At 41.9% G+C, this 22,380-nt stretch overlaps 1 protein-coding gene across 2 annotated transcripts in view; it reads left to right on the forward strand.

The window, feature by feature from the left end:
- ube4b (ubiquitination factor E4B, UFD2 homolog (S. cerevisiae)) overlaps window positions 1-22,380 on the forward strand; it is a 43,689-nt gene that overhangs the window by 11,352 nt on the left and 9,957 nt on the right. The window contains exons 3-19 of one of the 2 annotated variants that reach the window (XM_066690557.1): window positions 1,908-2,043; window positions 3,183-3,270; window positions 4,587-4,731; window positions 5,358-5,583; window positions 10,907-11,048; window positions 11,477-11,577; window positions 12,562-12,676; window positions 16,367-16,450; window positions 17,382-17,438; window positions 17,734-17,850; window positions 18,181-18,279; window positions 18,678-18,791; window positions 19,131-19,329; window positions 20,173-20,311; window positions 21,396-21,495; window positions 21,625-21,752; window positions 22,063-22,161. In XM_066690557.1, coding sequence (XP_066546654.1) covers window positions 1,908-2,043; window positions 3,183-3,270; window positions 4,587-4,731; window positions 5,358-5,583; window positions 10,907-11,048; window positions 11,477-11,577; window positions 12,562-12,676; window positions 16,367-16,450; window positions 17,382-17,438; window positions 17,734-17,850; window positions 18,181-18,279; window positions 18,678-18,791; window positions 19,131-19,329; window positions 20,173-20,311; window positions 21,396-21,495; window positions 21,625-21,752; window positions 22,063-22,161 — 2,089 coding nt within the window. Of the gene's footprint in view, window positions 1-1,907; window positions 2,044-3,182; window positions 3,271-4,586; window positions 4,732-5,357; window positions 5,584-6,716; window positions 7,164-8,977; window positions 9,098-10,906; window positions 11,049-11,476; window positions 11,578-12,561; window positions 12,677-16,366; window positions 16,451-17,381; window positions 17,439-17,733; window positions 17,851-18,180; window positions 18,280-18,677; window positions 18,792-19,130; window positions 19,330-20,172; window positions 20,312-21,395; window positions 21,496-21,624; window positions 21,753-22,062; window positions 22,162-22,380 lie in introns of those variants that run through there. The other variant, XM_066690558.1, reaches the window with a different exon arrangement.

Raw genomic sequence — 22,380 nt, forward strand, 5'->3', positions numbered from 1 at the left:
TTCTCTCCCCCTCTCTCCTACTTAAATAATTGCTGATTCTGACCTGTACTTCTAAGAACAGAGCTGGATTGGAACATAAAAACTTCCAGCAGGCCATATATGACCAGATTGAGGGAGATCACTCCAAAATGCCACATTGAAATATTACTTTTTTGGCCATGTGGATGAATTGTGTATCTCTGACACAAACTGCATGTTGACATAAGAGTAGTTCCTGCTTCAGGGTAGCATTTTATTATGCATATATTTGTTGTTTATTTAAAATGTTTCTTCTATTATTAAAATAAAACATGTTTCATTAAAAAAACATTTCTGACCCACAGAATTCGTATTGGTGGCATTATGCCCATTGTGATGTAATTTAGACAGATTTATTTTTACTGCAACATCGGCAAGGAGCTTAATCCCTGGCAAAGATGAAGCCAGACCTTTTTTCCCCCCATTTCATTTTCATTTTCTGAAATTTGACTTTTTTTTTTTTCCCTTCTTTAAACTGTGCAGTAAGAGGTATCAGAATTACTTGCACTGAGAGAACCTTGGTGTTTTTTTTTTTTCTCCCCTCTCCTCCCTCACTCTCACTCTCTTCTCCTCTCATTGCCAAACCATTTGCCTCCTGTTTAGCAAGCCCTGCCTGTGACTCACAGATTTGTTCCTGGGCCCCTTAGAGTAACAGTCTATTGTAGGTGATCCTTCCTAGCTTGACATTGACACAGTGTAGCAAAGTCCTTCATCAAGCTGTGGGAACTTCTGCTCTGTGGGAGAAGTGACGCAGGTGAAGGCTACCCTGCCATGTGTGTTAGTGTGATGTGTGCCAAGGGATTCTTGTTCCATTAAAAAACATTAACACACAACTTTATAATGCCTCCTTTTTGAATAAACGTGGTGTGAAGTGATTGTCGCTATTAATTAGCAGCATTTTAAATTTCACAGACTTGGCTAGACATACGGATATGCTACATCAGATGTCTGATTTTAGTGGCTCTACAGCAGATCGACACGTTCCCTTACGGTTCTGGCACTTGCCCAAATGTCGGTTTCAAGATAGACACGATATGTACTCAGTCCTGGCAGTGTGTCCCTTTTAAACACACGCAGGACATCTCCAGAGAGTTAAATTTGCCTTGCCTTTGATGTGATGAAATTGAACTTTCCTACGTTTCTAGAAACCGATTGTCGACAAGTCATACTCTTGACAGTGTAGAGGTTGAGGTTCGTACTGATAGTGAGCTGGGGAGAGCTGAACTGTGGAAAGCCCCTGCTATGGCCGTGTCTGCTCAGGGAATTAGACTCAATGTATGACTGTACTCTGTGCAGGGGTCTACAATATTAAACTACAAGTGAAATGCTTTAAAAGCAAATTCTCTGTGAAGGATTTTCAAACCACTTCAAGAAAGCAAGAGTTTTTAACCATGTTCCTGTAGTTAAACCAGTTCTTGTGTCAGTCAGGTAATTGAGAGACCTTGACTGCAATAACAGCAGCAGACATGGGGATTCCCCAGGCAGCAGTGCTGAAAGCCCCTGTGATAATCTGTTCACTGTGATACACAGTTCCCATATCCTCTAGCTCTGCCACAGACAAGTTTCTGTTTCTGTTTTTTTTTTTCTTGAATAAGTTTTTTTTTTTTTTTTTTTTCCATCTTCTCCTTTCTCCCCCTCTTCCATAAAGCCTGTACCTCATGTAGAATTATTAAGGCTTAATTGTTTAAAAGACAAAATGTATTTGGGCTGAGAATATCAAAAACATGTATTAACTATTCATACATCTAGCTGATATGCAACAGACTATTTTAAATTCCTATATTCAGGGCAAGGGTTGCATAAGATATGTATACAATACTTCCACAGTCTATGTACAATCTTAATATATGCAACCCGTATGTTCCCCCCCATATCTCATTGTATTCCAGGAGTGGCGTATCGGAGTCAAAGCAGTGAGGGGGTCAGCTCTCTCAGCAGCTCTCCTTCCAACAGCCTTGAAACCCAGTCTCAGACACTGTCCAGGTCCCAGAGCATGGACATCGACAGCGTCTCCTGTGAGAAGAGGTGAGGGGTGAGCCTGGGCTGGCCTTGGCCTAGTACAGCCCAGCTGTGCTTTGACTTTACTGCCAAGGGATATGTTTTGAGTTTCAGGAGGGGGATGACATTTGTATCCCACCTTGATAGCTGTCAGCACAAACTTGAAAATGCCAATTCATCTCAAAAGTGTATAACCAGCCTGTCTGTATAGGGTGACAAAAATTGCCTTCTAACCCCTCCCATCTTCAACACCAAATCTACTACCTGAATGGAATTATTTTTTAACACCCCCCACCAACAAAGGGTAGTACTCTGTCATAACTGTGCCCCTTTTTAGTTTCTTCATCTTGAAATATGGCACTTTTATTACAGCTGATTCCTCTGGGGGGCAAAAAAAAAAATCAAGAAAAATCTGCATGCCATATTTCATGTTCAAATAGGCTTTTCCATGCATAAATGATTACCAGTCTTGTACTCTCACAATTCCCCATACATTTAGTGACAACTCTTTTAATATGGAAACTGCTATAGAAAGGCTGTTTTCTCCAGGCATGCAGCTCATAACAGCTTGGCGATGGTAAACGGCTGTCATTAGTGAGGAATTGGATTTCATGTTGAGCCACAGAAAAAATAACGTACAGGATATTTATTTGTATGTCAACCTCACAAATTGAACTGTTGCTTTTGTACCAGCAAGCCTGGTTGATTTATTTATTTATCTACTTTTCTCTTTGATTCGCCATGAAATGCAATGCCTTTGCGTCGTGGAGCAGCCCTTTGAATTCTAAACGGGAGCTCAGTTCTGTCACAATCTGACAGAGGGAAAAGTAAAAATGCTTATTCAATTTATATTCACACATGGAATTCTATTACGGTATTTTGATGTATTCATAATTTTCTTACTTCATTGTCCCTCTACTGTTTTATAATGCACTATCCCTCCCTATGGGGAGTTGAATATAGCTAATCACTATCACTGGTATTATTGATAGCAGTGTACAGTGCTGTTGTAAGTACACCTCTCCTTATGGAAAAATACTTGTGCAATTCATTGCAGAGCTGTGCGCTTAAAAAATAATTGTTTTCCAGGAAAGAGCCTGATTCCTCTCCCTCTCTCTTTCAGGTTAAATTATTTGTCTCATTTAATATTCATCTGTCTCTCCCAGCATGTCCCAGGTAGACGTTGACTCAGGGATTGAGAACATGGAGGTGGAGGAGAGCGACCGCAGGGAGAAGAGGAGTCTGTCGGACAAGGTGGGATTTGCTGGGCACAGTACAGCATAGACACTCAGTCCTGGTCTGGGAGAACCTTCCTGGGGTGGACTTCATTCCTCCCAAGCTCTGAACTGATGCCATTGAATTTGTTAGTTACATTAGTCGGCCTTCAGAGGATTTTGAGTTTCCTCCAATACCTGCATTGCTGTCGAAGTTAGTAAATGCTACCTCTGTTACATACTAGTGTAGGGAACATGGAAGGAAAATTAGTTAATGTATAATCAGTGTATGAGCATTGAAAATTATTTTATATGTGGAATGAAAATCTGAGCTTTGCTTAAAAAGCGTATAGATTTGTTTTTATAGGTTCGGTTCATTTTATCTGTCTTTATTCTTTTTAAACTAGAAGAATAACCTTGCTGCCTCTGTACCTACTGTAGCCTGATTTAATCATGAATAGGATTTATTTATTTTATTATAAGCTTTGAAGCTTGCATTAGCAGTAATTGAACTGGTCTTTCAGAGCACTATTGTAATACTGTAATGTTCCATCTGTTCTGCTAACTCTAATGACTGAATCATGGAGTGAGAATTTTGTGTCCTTGTTTCATGCTAACAGAGGCTAAAGGTTGCATTAAGAACTCGGAGGCTAAAAACAACTAAAACATTATACCACTGTAATGAAAAATCTCACAGAAATGTACAGGAAGCAATGGGATATCAGTCGAGAACAATTGCTCTTGCGGCGACACAGCCAGAGCTCTGAACTTGGATATAACACGGAAGGACAAATAAATAAATAGCACTGATTCATACATTTGTACATCGCCATGACGACCGTGGTGCATTACAAGCATCTTACCCAGGCTTAATGCCACACAGGAACGTTTATAATTGCAATGTGACTGTAGCCCCCCGCCGTCCAATTTGGAGGCATTGTGGTGATAGGCTGCTGAGCAAACCAGAAATGGTAAAGGAAACAGAATTCATATCTCAGTAGTGATGTCTTGGGTAAACCTAGAATAAGTGACCTGAATGTTACACATTTGGATGTTGTCCCCCACTGGTTTTGGGATGTTACAATAATTCTGTATTTATGTCTTGGCAGATGCCCTTACCCTGTGTGACTGTTTTCACAAGAAACATTTACAAAGTACAGTGAAATACAATCGGTACAAATATAATAATAATTTGAAACATAAAAATTAAAAAAAAAAAAAAAATTGTATGGGTTGTGGAGTTCAGTGGTGGTTCTTTCAAGTTTTAGTCCAGTGCTGAGAGGGAGCACTCCGGGGGGCGTGGGGTGAATGCTGTACTCTTCTGATCACAGCCACGTCTGCCTGTGTGTCTTGCAGGAGTTGTCCTCGGGCTCCGAGGTGTCAGAGGAGCAGGCGCTCCAGCTCATCTGCAAAATCTTCAGAGTCTCCTGGAAAGAGCGAGACCGCGATGTCATCTTCCTGCCTTCCCTTGCTGCAGAGTTCAGACAGAATCCAAAAGATGGTGTGTTTGTGTGTATATGTGGTTTTTTGAGCATCATGTCTCATATGTAGAAGTCTTCTGCACTCTTTGAGTTTATTTATTAGTTTTGTCATCTCCAAATGTGTGCAGTCCAAATGTTTGTGTGAATGCAAAGACTTGATCCCAGTCTCCAATGCTAGAATTTACCCAGGCCTTCTCCACCCCCTGCTGTGCCTAAATCGGACTCTGATGAAGAGCTGAGCTGGAACTTTGCGATTGTATCTGTTTTAGCCGGAAGTGCTGCTAACTCTTTATAGGAGGGCCTGGGAAGCTTTCTACACCAGCAGCTAACTAGCTGTTGATGCTGAAGTACCTTTTGTGAATAAAAATTGTACGATTGCAGGCTAATTTCACTCCCCTGCCTTATCTGTCTAAACAAGAGGTTGAACCTGAATTTGGGTTCAGTTGCTTTTTTTGAGAATTAGGAGGGTGTTATTCATGATGGGGATTTCTAATCATGCCTCTACGGATTCAATTCCGCTCAGTCAAACTCAAATTCAGTCTTGAACAGTGCTTGAATTGCATTTGCCCCCTGTTTCTCATTCAAATCCCCCACCCCCCCTTTTTGTCCTGAAGAGTCACCACCTTGTCTGCGTTTCTCTTCGCAGTGTGCTCCGACTTCAAGGACTTGATTGGCCAGATCTTGATGGAGGTGCTGATGATGTCCACGCAGCTGAGAGAGGACAACCCCTTCGCCAGCCTCACTGCCACCTCCCAGCCAATCGCAGCTGCCAAATCCCCTGACCGCCACCTGACACTCAACCCCTCCCCCAGCCAGGGCACCAGCCCCATGTTCACCTCTGCAGGCTCCTTCGGTGCCAGCTCTCTGTCCAGGCAAGTGCCACGCAAACCATTTGCAGGGGTCAACCTAAGGGGTTCTCGGCTTCAGTCCCATTCAACCGTTTATTTTGAAATCTACAGCACTCTGTTGCTTTTGTATCTCCTGAAAACTTCCTCCTATACAGTAGAATCTGGGACAGGCATTTCTTACTGAAACTGGAGCAGTATAGGTTTTTAAAAATAAATTATTTGATAGATTATTATTTTTTATTATTTATTTCTTAGTAAATGCCCTTGTCCAGGGTGACAAGCAATACAAAGTGCAATAATACAGTTCAGGCATAATACATTTTACAAATTTAGAATTTACACAAGTGTAGATATACAGTAAACAATATGTAAGGTGTTACATCCTAGATTATAAAAGCTGATAAGTGCAGACAAGATAAGTCAAAATTAAGAGCTAAGGGAAAAGGAGCGTAGGGGAAATCAAAAATAAATAATACAAGTGCTAGTAATGCAAAGGCAAGAGTATGACAAAGCGTTGTATAAGTGCAATCCTACAGGAGAATGAATGACTAAATTACAAGTACAGTCTGAAAAGATGCGTCTTTAGTAATTCTCGGAAGAGGGTCAGGGTCATTTGACCTTTGGGAAGGTCGTTCCACCACTTAGGTTGGAGCAAAAGCCTAGACCTGTTGAAGGACCTGAAGTTGAGTACCTCTGCATTAAGGCACACTGATCTGAGTCTTAATGTTCAGAAGCACACTGTCCTGTCTTCAGTCAGACACACGCAGACACCATTACAATTTGAAGAGAGTAATAGTGCAGTGAAGTACAGGGAGCTATCCAGAATTTCTCTGCAAGGATTACAAGTCTGTGTCTGTTAACTTTATCTTGACATTTTTATATTTACTGCTGTCAATATACTGCAATGAAAAGTGTTGATACATAAAGTGTTTTCTATATCTGGTGGAGAAATAAAACGGTATTCAGCGATGCTAATATGGTTTTGAGTAAAGATATCAAGCCCAAAGTAATCAACTTTTGGCCATTTGTCAATACAAGATCCTGTAGGCTGTAGTAAAGGAAGTAAACTCAGACCATGAATTGGTTATTTTTTAATTTATTTTTTTTGAAAACAAACTTTGTTCCTTGTCTTTGAGTCTTGATTTCCAACCCTGTTTTGTCGCTGTTGTCTCCAGTCTGTACGGGTCTAGTCCGTATCCGCAGACATTCAGCCAGGCTGGGATGAACGCGCCGCCTCTGCTGGCCACTCCTCCCCCATCCTCAGCCCCTCAGACAGTGCCCCTCAGCCCCCCTGCCTCCCGCTTCTCTCCTGGGACTCCCTCTGCACCCCTGCCCATCTCTCCGAGGTACCGGCCCTACTCGGTCAACACCCCCTGGGCCACCTCTTCCTCCCCCAGTCCCAGATCAATGGCAGCAGGCCCTCTTGCTGCCCCCTCTGGGCTACCCTTGCCCCCGTCCCCTCAAGGCCTGTCCACCAGCCCCCAGCCTGTCCCAGCCAGCTCCCCCCGGCCGCGTCGCCCTTCCTCCATGCTGCTGCCCCCTGCCCCGGGGTCGCCCAGCACCGCTGCCAGACGACCCTCCCTCGCTAGCCGGATCCCCTCTAGGTATTTCCAGCCTGTGTGAACAACATGAAGTAACCACATTTTAGATCATTAACTGGTTAAAAAATAATATATATATATATATATATATATATATATAACCATAGTCTTACCTATTTTTGTTTTGCTGTTTGTTTGTTTTTTGCTTGGTTTTCAATTGACAAACTAACAGCAGGGCTGGGTGTGCATTTGAAGTAGCAGAGTCACAGTAAGGCTTGAACTAACTCCACAAGCCATATGGACTTGTATGCTTATTCATACCTACCTTTTCAACACAGATATAAACCTGTTTGCTTGCTTGTGCTAAGAGCAGGTCCCTTTGTTTGTTTTTGTGTGGTTTCTGTAAAGATGATCGAAAATGCAGACCTAAATATTGCTCTTAGAACAGATATTGAGGCTACTGCTCTTGTCCTAATATTAAATAGAATGAGTGTCAGAGAACATTTAATTTTAATTTTACATGCTTCATAAAATGTTTGGCTTAGATTTCCACACTTGTAAATAGGAACCCTTTTCTTTATGACCTGCTCTAGGATAAGCAATTGAAATTCACCTTTGTCGGTTTACATGAAATAGTAATGAACAAATGACAGGCAGCATAGCAAGGTTAATATGCTTAGTGATTAATTGCCTAATTACAATTATATATGCGAACAGAGCTTTGGCCTTACTGATTTTATTTATATATTTATGCGCGTGTTTGAAAATCATATTCCCTTAATCAAGTGGAACAATGCACCGCGATTCCCAATGACGTTCTCAAGGAGGCATCGTCTGAATCCAATTAAAAAAATATTGCAGGAACTTTTTTTGTCTTTATCGAAGGGTTAATTTTGTATTCTGCATTCTCAAATGAGGCTTAATTAACTGCAGCAGTCATACAGCTGGGGAGATTTGTTACTGTGACTATATGGCTGATAAATAGACCACCTGCCATAAATCTCTGTAGACTTTCTCCAAATTTGATTTTGTGCGTCAGATTTAGAGCCGAAGACAACTTCATTATCTTCGTCAATAAGTTGTGCCTGCCCTCTGCATTGCTGTAAAATACTGTTGGCATCTGCAGGTTTCTTAATAGAGACCTGAATCTGGTTCTGATATTTTAATTGTTTTTGTGGGTTTGAGAAGCACTGACTGACACGAATAACATGACATCAACAGGCTCCACCTCTCCGCTTGCGCTGTTTTGCATTTTCAGGGTTAGCTGGCGATTCTGTATTGACATTCAAATGTATTACTATTATTTCCTACTTCCTACTGTATGAATTGGAGTGAATCCCAAGACTTGACAGGGACTGTGCAACTTGTAGAGAAATTCCCTCAGGGTGGGAAGGTGTTCAATTGAAAAACAAAATATATATTTATTTATTAATTTTTTCGTCCATGAAGCATTTAAAAAAAACAAAAAAAAACAATAAAGGGCTGCTGCTATTTGATATAATTGAAAGGCAGCCAAGTACAGTCTCTTGTTGGACTGAGCAGTGCAGAAAACGATTGGTTGCTTTTGTTAGCCGTGGTTGACATGGAAATAGATGATTCCCAGGCATTTCAAAGCAGCACAGGCAATTATCAGTGGTTTTGCGTAGGGTTGTGTAGCTGTTCAGTCACATTAGGCATGGTTCTGTTCTCAACCCCCCCCCCCCCTTTTTTCTTTTTCATTTTAAAATATGGTAAGCTTTCTTTTTCTCCCTCCCTATCAAAGTATTATTTTGCTTTAATTTGTCCGTCTTACCTCCTTATTTCATCGCCTCTCTTTTCTCCCTTTCCTGTCTGTCTCTTGGTTCCCCCTTCACCCCGGCTCTCCCACCCTGTCCCAGTTTCTACGACAGCCCCCTCTCTCTCCTCTTCTTCGCCCTCTCTGATGTGTCTGAGGACAGCAGCGATGAAGAGACAGAGGAGGAGGAGGAGGATGGTACTAGGGTGCAATTTGGGTCCAGGTACCAGTGCCATGCGCGTGTTGGCATGCTTCAGCTGTGTACAGTGTGGCCACTAACACTGCAAGCTGAGAGGCTAGTCAGCCATGGAAAACCATCGGAAGAGTACAGAGTGAAGATGAAAATGGGGTGGGGTGGAAGCTGTTTTTGGCCGATGAATCGTATTGCATGTTACTAGGCACGGTCAAGTCAGCCAGATGTGTAGGAGTCTTATTAGTCCCTTTCTCGACGAGTGGTCTCTCTTTTTCTGTGGGGCAACAGATGGTGTCTGTTTTTTTGGTTTGGTTTTGATTGGGTTAGGAGAACTCTGCTTGGGTTGGTTGGTCTTTTGCCACTCCACCACCAACTTGAGTAAACGTGCTAGCAAAAACAAGCTACTTTTCCTGGGTTTTGGCAGCATCCATTTCCACAGGCGGGAAGAGAAGATGTTCCCGTCGTCCATGGTACGAATCTACCCTTTCTGAATTGGACTTATTTGCCTGCTCATACCCTGCTGGGGAGAGAGAGTAGAGTGGACAGACTGGGGTAGTGGGAGACTAGACACGAGTCCTTAAAGACAGGTTTGGCAACTGCCTTTTAAGTTATTTTAATTTTAATTGCTGCCGAGCAGCTCTTTCTTGCTCTTCTTAAGTCCTGGCAAGGGGGAGGTCTTGCTGGCTTCAATCTCCCAAAGTATGTTGAATGTAATCAACTCCTGTGCTTTGAGGTTAATCAGTCACACCTGTAGGATTTAAGTCATGAACCTTGGGCATTGCTGCTTTAATAAGAGAGAATCATATCTCACCCTGCAGAAGAAGTGGGTGACTTCGGAAAGCTGCCTCTGTGTGACAGAAATGACACAACTAACGACTATAACAGGCATGTGAGGGGAGTGGTGGAGAGAGAGTGTCCACACATTAATTACCTGTCTGTGAGTGGATGACCATGACTAACAAAACTTTGATGGGATTAACTTTTAGATCTTGGTATCAGCACTGTAAAGTCTGGAGTGTTCACTTTCCTTTTGGAGTTGGTGCAGAACACTGTTCTCACAGGGATGGCTGGACTGTCCATAAGTCTTTCCTCAACTGTTGTGACACTAACCTGCCAAATCATGAATGATCCCCCGGAGTGTTTCTCTTATGCTGTGCAGAATTCTGTGTGATCATTCGGTTTTGAAAACCTACGTTCATGGATGCCTTTTTACTTTAATAACGCAAGGAAAAGTTTGAAATTTGTACAGAAAAGGTGTAGTGTATTGAATTAATCAGTTTATTGGAGCCGTTACACCACTTGGAAATGTCACTGTAGTGGTGTATTGAAGATGAGTTCTAAGTGACAATATGTGCAGTATAGTGTTTTGGACACCTGATCGTATTTGAACATGCAGGCTGTTTGTTGTTGACTTGTCATCAGTTAGTATTTCTGATGAGTTTGTAATGCATCTACCACACCATTGATCACTGAGGAACACATCTAAGACTCGGGGGAATTCTCAATGTCATTCAGCCTCACACTTCTATTTATTAGGGATGTGTTTTAGCTTTTTTGACCATATGCTCGTTTTCGTCACATTATGGTGTTAATGTCTGGATTGTAGAGAGATCCACAAGGCTTTTGTTTATGATCATTGCTTGAATTTAAGAGGCAGATTGGGCTGTATATATAAATTTATATTTTTCCAAGAGGTGATTTGGAATCAAATTTCAAAAATAACTTACTTTCAAGGAAATTAGGACAATTTATTTCTTTAATTGGGGGGGCTTTTGACAATCTGAGGCCCCAGGGACTAGAAATGCTTTAGTTGTTGCTGATGTTTCTTTCCTTCCATAGCCTCGGCGCGTCTGGTGGGGGTATCGCCTCTGATTCTGGGAGCGACCGTTTTACCATTGAAGCATGCAAGGAGACGGAGATGCTGAACTACCTCATAGAGCGTTTTGACAGTGTTGGGATGGAGGAGAGGAAGGCTCCCAAGGTGCCTCAGTTAATTGTCTTCGGCAAACGCCCCACACGCTCTCACTCAGCCTTTCACAGTCACAGCACACACACACACGGTTAACTACTGTTAACTACGCAGAGACAGAGATACAGGAACCTCATTTAAATAATTTTCTGAAAACTTCGTCCCGTTGAAAGTCAAGATCATTTTCAATATTGCTTTTCTCCAGTTTCTCTTGTGACCTAAAAAATCACAAAATAAATAAATTAAAATTCCAAAAGAAAAAAAAATATTTCAAAAAGCAAACTCAAATCTTAGAAAACTTAGAAAATCTTATTGATGGATATTCCAGCAATACACTGAGAAAGCTTTTAAGTTATTTCAGTTTGGAAGATGACAACCACTAGTATGTTCAGAAGGCCACTTACACTGACTGCCTTTTTTTTCCCTTTCTTTTCTTTTAGGTGTGCAGCCAGCCATCTGTTAGCCAACTGCTAAGCAACATTAGATCTCAGTGTATTTCCCATGCTGCTTTGGTACTACAAGGAACTCTCACACAGCCAAGGTAAGATAGACTGCCACAACCTGAGCTGCCAATATGGGAGCTGAACCAAACCTTGACCCTGTTCCTGGAGAGCAGAGTGGCCTTCTGTTGTTAGTTCAATCAAAACTCTCAGTTGATGCCGTTGCTGGATTTAATTAGTGTACCATGTATTCAGTGGCTGATGTCTTGCACATACTTTCTTTTAAACTGACAGCATTGTCAGCAGCCAATGTCTGAACCTAATATTGTTTATTATCTGCTGTAACAATAGTAAAATGTTAATTTAGTGCATGGTGTTGAACATTAGCTTTAATTTAATAGCTTTTTTTGTGTCTAGTTCATAAAATAAAAAGGCAGATGAGGACATCTTATCCTTCTGTTAAAATGTCTGCTGTTGGGAAAATGTATGCCTGGAACAAGAAGAACACTCAGGTTTAATAAGTAAAATAAAAATAATTTATCACTTAAGGGGGTTGACAGAGCGCTAATTAGTTTCATGAAGTAAATTGGATCACTGAAACAGAAGGTCAACATTTATGGGCATCCACTCAGTGAGAGGATAATTATTTTAGATTTAAGTTGCTATGCGATTCGTTATTTTTTCCGTTAGCCTTCTCACAACATGATATGTATTGAAATGTTTTTCTTCAATAAGAAGATGAAAACAATATATATTTTCAAGAGCTGATCAGTACAGTGATGTGTCTCTAAGAGCAGGTGGATGACTCGGTATTTTGCCACATACGATCAAACCTGAATAATCTTGTGTAGCTTGTGTCTTGCAGTGTCAAATGCAAAGGTAGCTTCTCCATAATTTAAAGCACTCTGGGTACGTATGCATTTTGCGATCGATAGTCTGGTTTTCCCTGCTCGCACCCAGATAGAAAGCCTTTTTCCACGCATGTGCAAGACTAGTGGTGCTTCAGGATCTGTGAAAGTTGGGGGTAATTTTGATCTGTTACTGACAGGAAACAACCTGCCTTTCTTTGCTCTTTGCTGTATAAGGTCATTGCTGCAGCAGTCCTTGTTAGTTCCCTACATGCTGTGCCGAAACCTTCCTTACGGCTTCATACAAGAGCTGGTCCGTATGACTCACCAGGAGGAAGAGGTTTTCAAACAGGTGAGAAAACTAAGTGATGTGCGCACTGTATGGTGTACAAATGTGAAGTGCCCTACACACTCATCGACTGCTGTTCCTTTATACAAAATAAATAACGTAAATGTCAGCTGGTTGCATAAGAATTTTTTTTTTCTCTCTCTCTCTTCCCTCCTTTGTAGTTCATGACTAATTGAGCGAACGATAATGACATTTAAGTGCCTCCAATGACTCTTGGTAAATGGAACAGAATAGATTAGAAGAAGACCTTCCTTGCATTAGAAACATCACGTTATTTCATTTGTAGTTTAAGTTAAATATTACTGGCACTTCTGGCAAGTTGCATCACATCATAATCCATTGCTTCACAGGACTGAGACAGGTAATGTGGGATGCACTATATTGTGGACGTTAAACTGACATCTGTGCACCAGTTGAAAAATTCAGAAGTCCCCACCCTCTCCATAATAAGTCTGTGAATTAGCAGTGAGCTTGGTTTAGATTTGGAAAGACCTTGCAAGATCCTTCCCTTTTGCTGATACCCCATCGTAATAATATAGATATCAGTGCCGGTCAAAATGCTTATAGCACCGGTTTGGCTTTTGCTATGTTCAGTCATTCCTGCAATTAGATCCCTCTAAATCCCAGGCACTGAGGCCGGACTAAAGATACTCGAGCCTTCTCCACACACACACACCTACACTGTCCAGAGGTGCATAAACTTCACAAGAAGCCATCTTTCTCTTTGTTAATTCTTAACATGAGTTCAGAAAACACAGCCTGCCATGGGATGTGCCTCCTGCCCTGACTCGGATGCTCTAGGGTCAGAGGTCGCTTGCTTTGGTGACAGGATTAGTAGACCTTGCTTGGGAGATCACCAGAGGATTTATGAGTGGAGAGATTTTTTTTTGTTTTACTGTCATGTTGCAAGGCTCACTGTAATGTAATGTAATTTCTCACAGTCGAGTCATAGCGGGGTCACAGTGCTACAGATTTGCCCCGAAAAAAATTGATGGATTTAAAACCCAATTTAAAACTGATTTACAACTTTGTTCTTGGGGTCAAAGCACCTTTTAAAATGTCCAGTTACATGGTCAGTGACTTCTGGAAATGGAGCAATTTCAGTGTTTTTATTTTGTTCACTTGTTTCTGTTTTTACATCCTTTTCCAGGTTTGTGTTTTTAATTTTATTTTGAAGTATCACCACCTTTATGTTGGATACATTGAATGTTTATTTTTCTGTCATTTTCAAATGATGTATAATGCTTACGAATCCTAGTGATTTGCGGTAAAATAACGTGATAGTTGCAGACCAGACTGGAATTTAAAGGTAGCCCGTCAGTCACACTTTTGGCCTCCTTACCCGATCAGCCTGAGAATATAATTTGATTTCTATCTTTTTCCTGAATTAGCCAAAACTCTATTATCAAACTGAGTGTAATTTGAAGATGGTGGGGATATTACCTAGGTCGATTGAAGCTTCACAGCTCTCCTTATATAACCAATCTACATGGTACTGCAGTAGAACTGTGTAGCACTTGAAAACAGTCGGGGCCACAAGCAGTTCTCATGAGAGCTCCTTCTCGAACAGCGCTGATGGCTACTGATTGTGTGGCAGCGTGTAGTTCACCAAGATGTACAGCAGTCTGTTGCTGCTGTCATTAAATTAAATTACACTTTAGACAGATGCGGCATATGAACTTTAAGTTGAAGTCTATTCATCCCACCCCCACAACGTGACAGCTGAAGTTTCTAACGTAACTCAGGAATGCCTGTATGAAAAGGAAACCCTGGCAGGCCGAAGCTACAGACAGTGAAGTCTTTGCTGATGTGGACCTTGTGAAAGCATAATGTTTCCGCTGCCAAAGGGAAATGTCAAGGTTGCTGCTGAGTAGTGGGGAGTGGGGGGGGTGTTTGTCAGTATAGTGGAAAATGTGCTTCTGTACTTCTTCATGTAATGTTGACTGACCGTAATGAGGGGAATGGCTGCTGGCACCATCATTTTGGCCAGTCCATGTGGAAAGTACAGTACTGTGCAAATGTTTTAGGCAGGTGTGAAAAAATGCTGTAAAGAATGCTTTCAAAAATAGATACATTTTTGTTAATGGATTATATTTATCAATTAACTAAATGCAAAGTGATTGAACAGAAATAAAATCTACATCACATCCATATTTTGCCTTCAAAACAGCATCAATTCTTCTAGGTATACTTGCACAAAGTCAGGGATTTTGTAGGCATATAGTCAAGTGTATGATTAAACAATTATACCAAACAGGTGCTAATGATCATCAATTCAAAATGTAGGTTGAAACACCAATAATTAACTGAAACAAACAGCTGTGTAGGAGGAATATAACTGTTTGAGTAACAGCCAAACTCAGCTAACAAGGAGACGCTGCTGAAGACAGTTTACTGTCAAAAGTCATACACCATGGCAAGACTGAGCACAGCAACAAGACACAAGGTAGTTCTACTGCATCAGCAAGGCCTCTCCCAGGCAGAAATGTCAAGGCAGATGGGGGTTTCCAGATGTGCTGTCCAAGCTCTTTTGAAGAAGCACAAAGAAACGGACAACGTTGAGGACTGTAGACGCAGTGGTTGGCCAAGGAAACTTACTACAGCAGATGAAAGACACATCATGCTTACTTCCCTTCGCAATTGGAAGATGTCCAGCAGTGCCATCAGCTCAGAATTGGCAGAAAACAGTGGGACCCTGGTACACCCATCTACTGTCCGGAGAAGTCTGGTCAGAAGTGGCCTTCATGGAAGAGTTGCGGCCCAAAAAGCCATACCAGCAAGGCAGCAAGGCCAAGTGACTCAACTATGCATGAAAACACAGGAACTGGGGTGAAGACAAATGGCAGCAGGTGCTCTGGAGTGATGAGTCAAAAATTGAATTTTTGGCTATAGCAGAAGGCAATTTGTTCACTGAAAGGCTGGAAAGCTGTACATGAATGAGTGTCTGCAGGCAACAGTGAAGCATGGTGGAGGTTCCTTGCAAGTTTGGGGCTGCATTTCTGCAAATGGAGTTGGGGATTTGGTCAGAATGTATGGTCTCCTCAATGCTGAGAAGTACAGGCAGATACTTATCCATCATGCAATACCAGCAGGGAGGCATCTGATTGGCCCCAAATTTATTTTGCAGCATGACAACGACCCCAAACATACAGCGACAGTCATTAAGAACTATCTTCAAGGAGTCCTGGAAGTAATGGTATGGCCCCCACAGAGCCCTGATCTCAACATCATTGAGTTTGTCTGGGATTACATGGAGAGAGAAGCAAGTGAGGCTGCCTAAATCCACAGAAGAGCTTTGGTTAGTTCTCCAAGATGTTTGGGCCAACCTACCTGCCGAGGTCCTTCAAAAACTGTGTGCAAGTGTACCTAGAAATATTGATTTGATATAAATTTTCCTTCGGTTCCCTCACTTTGCATTTTGTTAATTGACATGTCTATTTTTGAAAGCATTCTTACTTTACAGCATTTTGTCACACCTGCCTAAAACTTTTGCACAGTACTGTAACTCACAACTTTGTGCATCAACCTTTTATTTGTGTATTTATTTATGTATTTGCCAATCAACTCCCCTCTGATGGGTTTTCAGTTCATGTGATCAAAAACACGGGTATCTTGGTATGTTGTGCCACAAATGCTACTAAAATATGCATTGCTTTCCCATCTAATCAAATGTGCTTTCTTCTCTCCCACCAGATCTTTGTTCCCATCCTCCAAGGCTTGGCCCTGGCAGTGAAAGAGAGCTCCTTCGACAGTGACAATTTTAAGTATCCCTTGATGGTAAGAGAACTGCGGCACTAGGTGAAATAAAGGACATTGCCTCCATGTACTGTCTCTGGATCTTTTTGTTAGTAGTTACGCCACAGGAGAGGTGTAGACCGAGAATAGCGCCGAGATTAAACTCGTAGCCTGGATTTCTTTGAAACAAAAAACAGACTGTAAAATGTAAAAGGACTATTCTTATCTTTCTATTGCTTCATTTGAAGTTTAAAATTAGGCTTGGTGTAGATGCTATGCAGTGGCCTTGATGATAATCCCGTCTCTCTGGTGCTCTAAAGCTATGGGAACTGGCTGGGTCCCATGTTTGTATACCCAGCTTTCCAGCAAGAGAAGAAACTCTCAATCCTTTTATTGTTCTGCTGACAGCCTCCTGCTTTGTCTAGTGGAATGTCTTTTCAATAGTAGGCTTGGCGATTGGCAGTTTAACATGATGAGATATTCAAGTAGCCCTAACGACAACAAAACCTTACTTGTTCCCCCGCCATCATGCTATATGTATCACACCCTCGCACTGCAGAAACTTTTCTTCTCTGCAATTCAACAAAGTGGTACAAAGCTATAAAACATGAAGAAAAAAAAACAGCTAATGCCTGCGTTTTTCCTTTTTTCTTCCTGCCTTGATTAATCAAAAGGAGTAGTTGAAATCTGGAACTACATTAGATAAAAGTGCACATCGGTAGTAAATGCAAGTTCCTTTGTTTTTAAATTAAATTATATTTAATTCTTCTCATGAAAAATATGCTTTTCTCCAGCTGTATCATGTCATTTGGTTGGACTCAAGTTTCAATAGCAAAATCCAATTATGAAAGGACATTTATAGTCATACCTTGAATGTTTTGTCTGGAGAGTTAGGGGTTAATAATTTCTGCAGTAAAGTTTTATGTGATGTGTGTGGTTTATGATATTTTCTTCTTGCTCTCCTCTTTTGCAGGCTTTAGCTGAGCTGTGTGAAATAAAGTTTGGGAAGACCCACCCTGTGTGCAATTTGGTAAGAGTTTATGAAGAAATAATTGTCAGGTTGCAGAAAAAGAGGCATGTGGAGTCCTGGCCATAGGGATCTAATTGCCTCACAGTTGACTTAATTTCAGCAAGGAAAGATATAGAAGGGGTCCCCTATACATGTAGATCTCTTAAAAGATAACTGTTGTAATTGTGTTTTATACAAATTACTAGTTTTATTACTTGCATATGCCAGCTTTCATTTAAAAATGCATTTAAAACACTGTGAACAGCAGTGCTGGAGTCTGGGTTTGATGCCGTGTCTGTGTGTGTCTGATGTTCAGATTGCCTCTCTGCCTTTGTGGTGTCCCGACTCCCTGAGCCAAGGTACAGGCAGAGAGATCCAGAGGCTGTCCTATCTGGGGGCCTTCTTCAGCCTGTCTGTCTTCGCAGAAGATGACGTAAGTTTCACAGTGCCGCGGTGCCACTGCATTTTTAAAGTGCTTCAAAGGCATACTGTTGTTGTTGCTGTTAATATTATACATGGGATCATCTTAATCCACGGAAACTCTGTGCCCTGTAGTGCTGACATCAAGAGTTAGTAAATCAGGGGGAAATAATCTGTTCACTTATTTTTTCTTGCCTTTTTATTTTATTACTCTGCTTTACAGCCATGTAGCACTAATACAGTTGTCTGGCAGCTGCATATGCTCGATGGTCTACAGGGACATTTGAACAGGAGAGATTTGCACAGGATAAAATCTTAATGTATCACCCCCCCTTTCTTGTAGCCTAAAGTGGGAGACAAATATTTCTCAGGACCTGCTATCACCCTTGAAAATACCAGAGTGGTCAGTCAGTCTTTGCAACATTACCTGGAGTCTGCAAGGGTAAGTGTTCACATCAAACATAACACAAATCAAGAGAGAAATTATCATAAATGACCTGTATTAGTGTGAAGTTCTGTACCTATTCATAGGGATGAGAAACAAGGACCAGAATTGTACTCACCAGGGTCAAAAACAATATGGAAGCAACTACATACGTTTTTTTTTATTTTTTTTATTAAAGGTAAGGGTTATCACAGTTTGTTAAATAGAAAATGTGGTGCTCTTGAAATCTGTTAAGACTGTGCAATAGGGTAGTAGTACTCCTTAAAATGACATTGGGGTCCAGTTCAGGCAACATCTGACATTTTTATAAACGTGTACCATGTTCAGTGACTTCAGCAGAATAGGGAGCCAGTGTATTTTCTAAATGGGTGTTTGTGTGTTGTGCGTTCCCCCAGGGTGACCTTTTCAAAATCCTGCACAATATTTTACTCAACGGGGAGACCAGAGAGGCTGCTCTGAACTACATGGCTGCCATGGTGAATCGCAATGTCAAGAAGACACAGATGCAGGTGAGCAAGCCAGCTTGTGTGTGTGATCACTGGATGGTGCTCGATTCCAATGCAGTTATATTTGTATTGAACTTGAATCTTAATTTCTAGTACTGTTATGTGTTTGTTGTTTAAAACCATGTGTACTGACTGTGTTTTTGTGTAACCATCCATTTCCATGTTATGTTCTTGCGGGAGACACGGCTCCTCTCTCTAATCTGGATTGCAGCTTCACCCACTGTCCAATCATGAAAGATTTATTTATTTTGTAATTATCTTTCTGATGTAGCAGTGTGGTGAACCAAGGCTCTATCTCCAGTCTGGCATTTTTATGAAATTGATTTATTTGCATTCACTCAGACGGACGACAGGCTGGTCTCTACGGACGGCTGTATGCTGAACTTCTTGTGGGTGCTCCAGCAGCTCAGCATGAAGATCAAGCTGGAGACGGTCGACCCCTTTTACATCTTCCACCCCAAGTGTCGTCTGAACGTCACTACGGACGAGACGCGGCTCAAGGCCACCATGGAGGATCTGAAGAGTTGGCTAGTGGAGCTGCGTGAGTGACAGGCCTTTAAATCAGAGTTTAACTTGTTTTCAAATATAAAATGTTCAACTTTTCAACAGTCTTGTGCTAGGCAACTGGCTAAAGTTACTCTCTTAAAGAGAAGGAAATTGGTTTTGGTTTATTTTCCTGTACCAAACTATGCATCCAAAAAGCAGCGTTACTAGGTATTGATCTGTAGCGAACCGGGCCCAGATAACCTCTGTGTGGGTCAATACACATTTCACTTCCTCAAGTCAGTTAGTGTGGTCAAGGAGAGCCCCTGTGTCCTGTGCACGCTCGCTGAAGCTAATTTGCAGTGCAGCTGCCAGCGATCCAGAATAAACGCACAGTTTAGCGACAGCAATCTGATAATCCTGTTTCTTCTGCTCAGTTGTTTTACTCCTGCCATCTGGAAAAGCACTGGTCCAAGGGAATCGCCCGAACGGTGCACAGTATGGGGTGGCGCTGTGGCCATTGGTGCTGTGCAGTAATGACAATGCAGTGGTACCCAGTCCCAGATCCCTGAGCGGCCTGGTCCACCTCCAGTCATTTTAAGTCAGTTCCTTAAATCATCAATTGCTGAAGAGTATCTACTTCCGTTAGTTATTGGTTTAATTAAGCAAAGGTCTTGTTCAATTAAAGGGGAATCTGGACCATGAAATGGCTGAGGGGAGTTTATGCAAGTGCCTGTTACAAATGGTCTCTGAAATATCTGCATTTACTAGATTAGCTCCATAAGTGGATGGTTTAAGGGTTATACCTGTAGCTCTCCAGGACCAGGCCCAAACAACCTTGACCTTCAAATTCCATTGCTAGCTGATTTATATTAACATTAATTCATTTTCTTTGAAACAGACGATGACCCTTGTAGGTTTTCTGAGCCCAAGTTTCCCACGGAGTGCTTTTTCCTGACGCTACACGCACACCACTTGTCTATCCTGCCAGGGTGTCGCCGCTACATCCGGAGGCTTCGGGCCATCAGGGAGCTGAACAGGTACACAGGGGGGTCTTATCGGGGAGTCACATTACTGGGGTATCCCACTGTGAGGAGCCTCTACTTCCATTCAGTTAGAGCAAATCCTCTGCTGTGACTTCTCAGATTCAGCAACACTTTACACTCTGGCACTGGGGCTGGTCAGTCCTTGTGACAGATATAAGCAACCAGTGATTATTATGAAAATGCTTTTAAAAGGGTCGCTTTTTCCTTTTTTATTTTTTCTAATTTCCTTTCTTTCAAATCCCAGTTTTGGGTTAATTTAGGTTAAATGAGATTTGTGATGTTTTAGTTTTTTGTTGTATTATTGAACCATTATCTGACTGGTTTAGATTAATATATAAAACTATAAAAACTATAAAACTTTTGTCATCTCGCCATTCTTCAATGTCATATTATATCTATATAGATCTATCCACTTGTATCTCAAGAGATGTGTAGTGGCTTGCATTAAAATGGAGGAGGGCAGAAAATGAAGCACCTACAACGTTTTTTTTTTTTTTTTTGAGACGCGGTTCAATTTGAAGTTACAGGAAAGATTAATTTGGGGGATGTTGTGTCTGTAGATCTGCCAGGTTCACTCAGAGTACTGCCAAAGAACAGGAAATCGTGAATAGAGAAACGACACATTGACACAGCCTCTGACCTCCTAGCCATCTTGCATAAATGCTATACTTCACAGGACCATGTGCATCTCCCTTGTAAAACACACACACAAGGGATTGCAGCTCTGTTAATGGCAGCCATTCGTGTCCCTTATGCAGAAACTGAAGAGAGCAGAGGATGCCTTTTTGCTTGATTATGGTTTTGTTTTCAGTCCTGGATGGGCCTTCCCCACTGTCTCACATGTTGAACTTGCCCTCTGCTGTACAAAGAGGGAATAGCACCTCTGAGGTACCAGCAAGGAAAGACGCATCATCAGTCTCTTCCTGTAGGAGCCATGGCCACCCGTGGATTTCATTCCATTGTCTTATTTTATTTAGTTAGTGTCTATAGCCAAATTAATTGCTAAAGAGAAGGGAGCGAACAAGGCATATGTGTTGTAGATGGGCGGGGGAGTGCTGACTGGCTGTGTATCTCACAGGACGGTGGAGGAGCTGAAGAATAGCGAGACTCAGTGGAAGGACTCCCCGCTGGCCACGAGACACAGGGAGATGCTGAAAAGATGTAAAACCCAGTTAAAGGTCAGTGTCAAGGACTCTCGGGTGTCATAGCTGGCGGACTATTTTTATAATTTTTCTAAGGCTTTGCTATGTATCCGAGTTGTGTATTGACTAATAACTACTAAAAATAAATAAATGTCCTGTCTGCAGAAACTGGTGCGTTGCAAGGCCTGCGCAGACGCCGGGCTGCTGGATGAGAACCTGCTGCGCAGATGTCTGCAGTTCTATGGCATGGTCATCCAGTTGATTCTGCGCATTGTGGACCCTGCCTACCCACAGTGAGTCTGAGCTGAACATGGGGGGAGCTAATACAACAGAGCAGAAACAAAACTAACTAGACTGCAGAATCAGCGATTTTATAAAAATACTTATAATACAATTTACTTTTCCTATACCATAGTCCTTTATGTACCATTTACCAGTGCATGCTCTAAAGGTCACATTGGATACTGCACAGCCATCCTGCAGGTTGGACTGTGAAGGCATTCATTGCACCAGTCAGCAGAAAGAGCAGCACTTCACTCGTTTTCCTCTCCCCTCTGCCTGAAGGAAACCCTGCCCTCGCTTAATTTCTCTCTTTCTCTCTAGCGTAACTCTACCCTTAAACCCAGAGATTCCCAAAGTGTTCGCGGCGCTGCCCGAGTTCTACATCGAGGATGTCGCGGAGTTCCTGCTCTTCGTCGTCCAGTAGGTTTGACCGCCACCGCCCAGCAAGGGGTGACTTCCTGTGAGCTGGCTTATTTTCTAAAGGGGTGATCAGTTCAGAGATGGGTAAAGCTTGGTCTTCATCCATAAAATCTCTTCCACATCTTTCCACTACTGTATCCACCAGCATTCGTGGCCCAGCTAAATTTCTGAAGTGTTTCCCACGGGCATGTTGTATTCTTTATTCTGTAATTATGCTTC

The sequence above is a fragment of the Amia ocellicauda genome, chromosome 18 (genome assembly GCF_036373705.1).
Source record: "Amia ocellicauda isolate fAmiCal2 chromosome 18, fAmiCal2.hap1, whole genome shotgun sequence".
Classification (NCBI taxonomy): domain Eukaryota; kingdom Metazoa; phylum Chordata; class Actinopteri; order Amiiformes; family Amiidae; genus Amia; species Amia ocellicauda.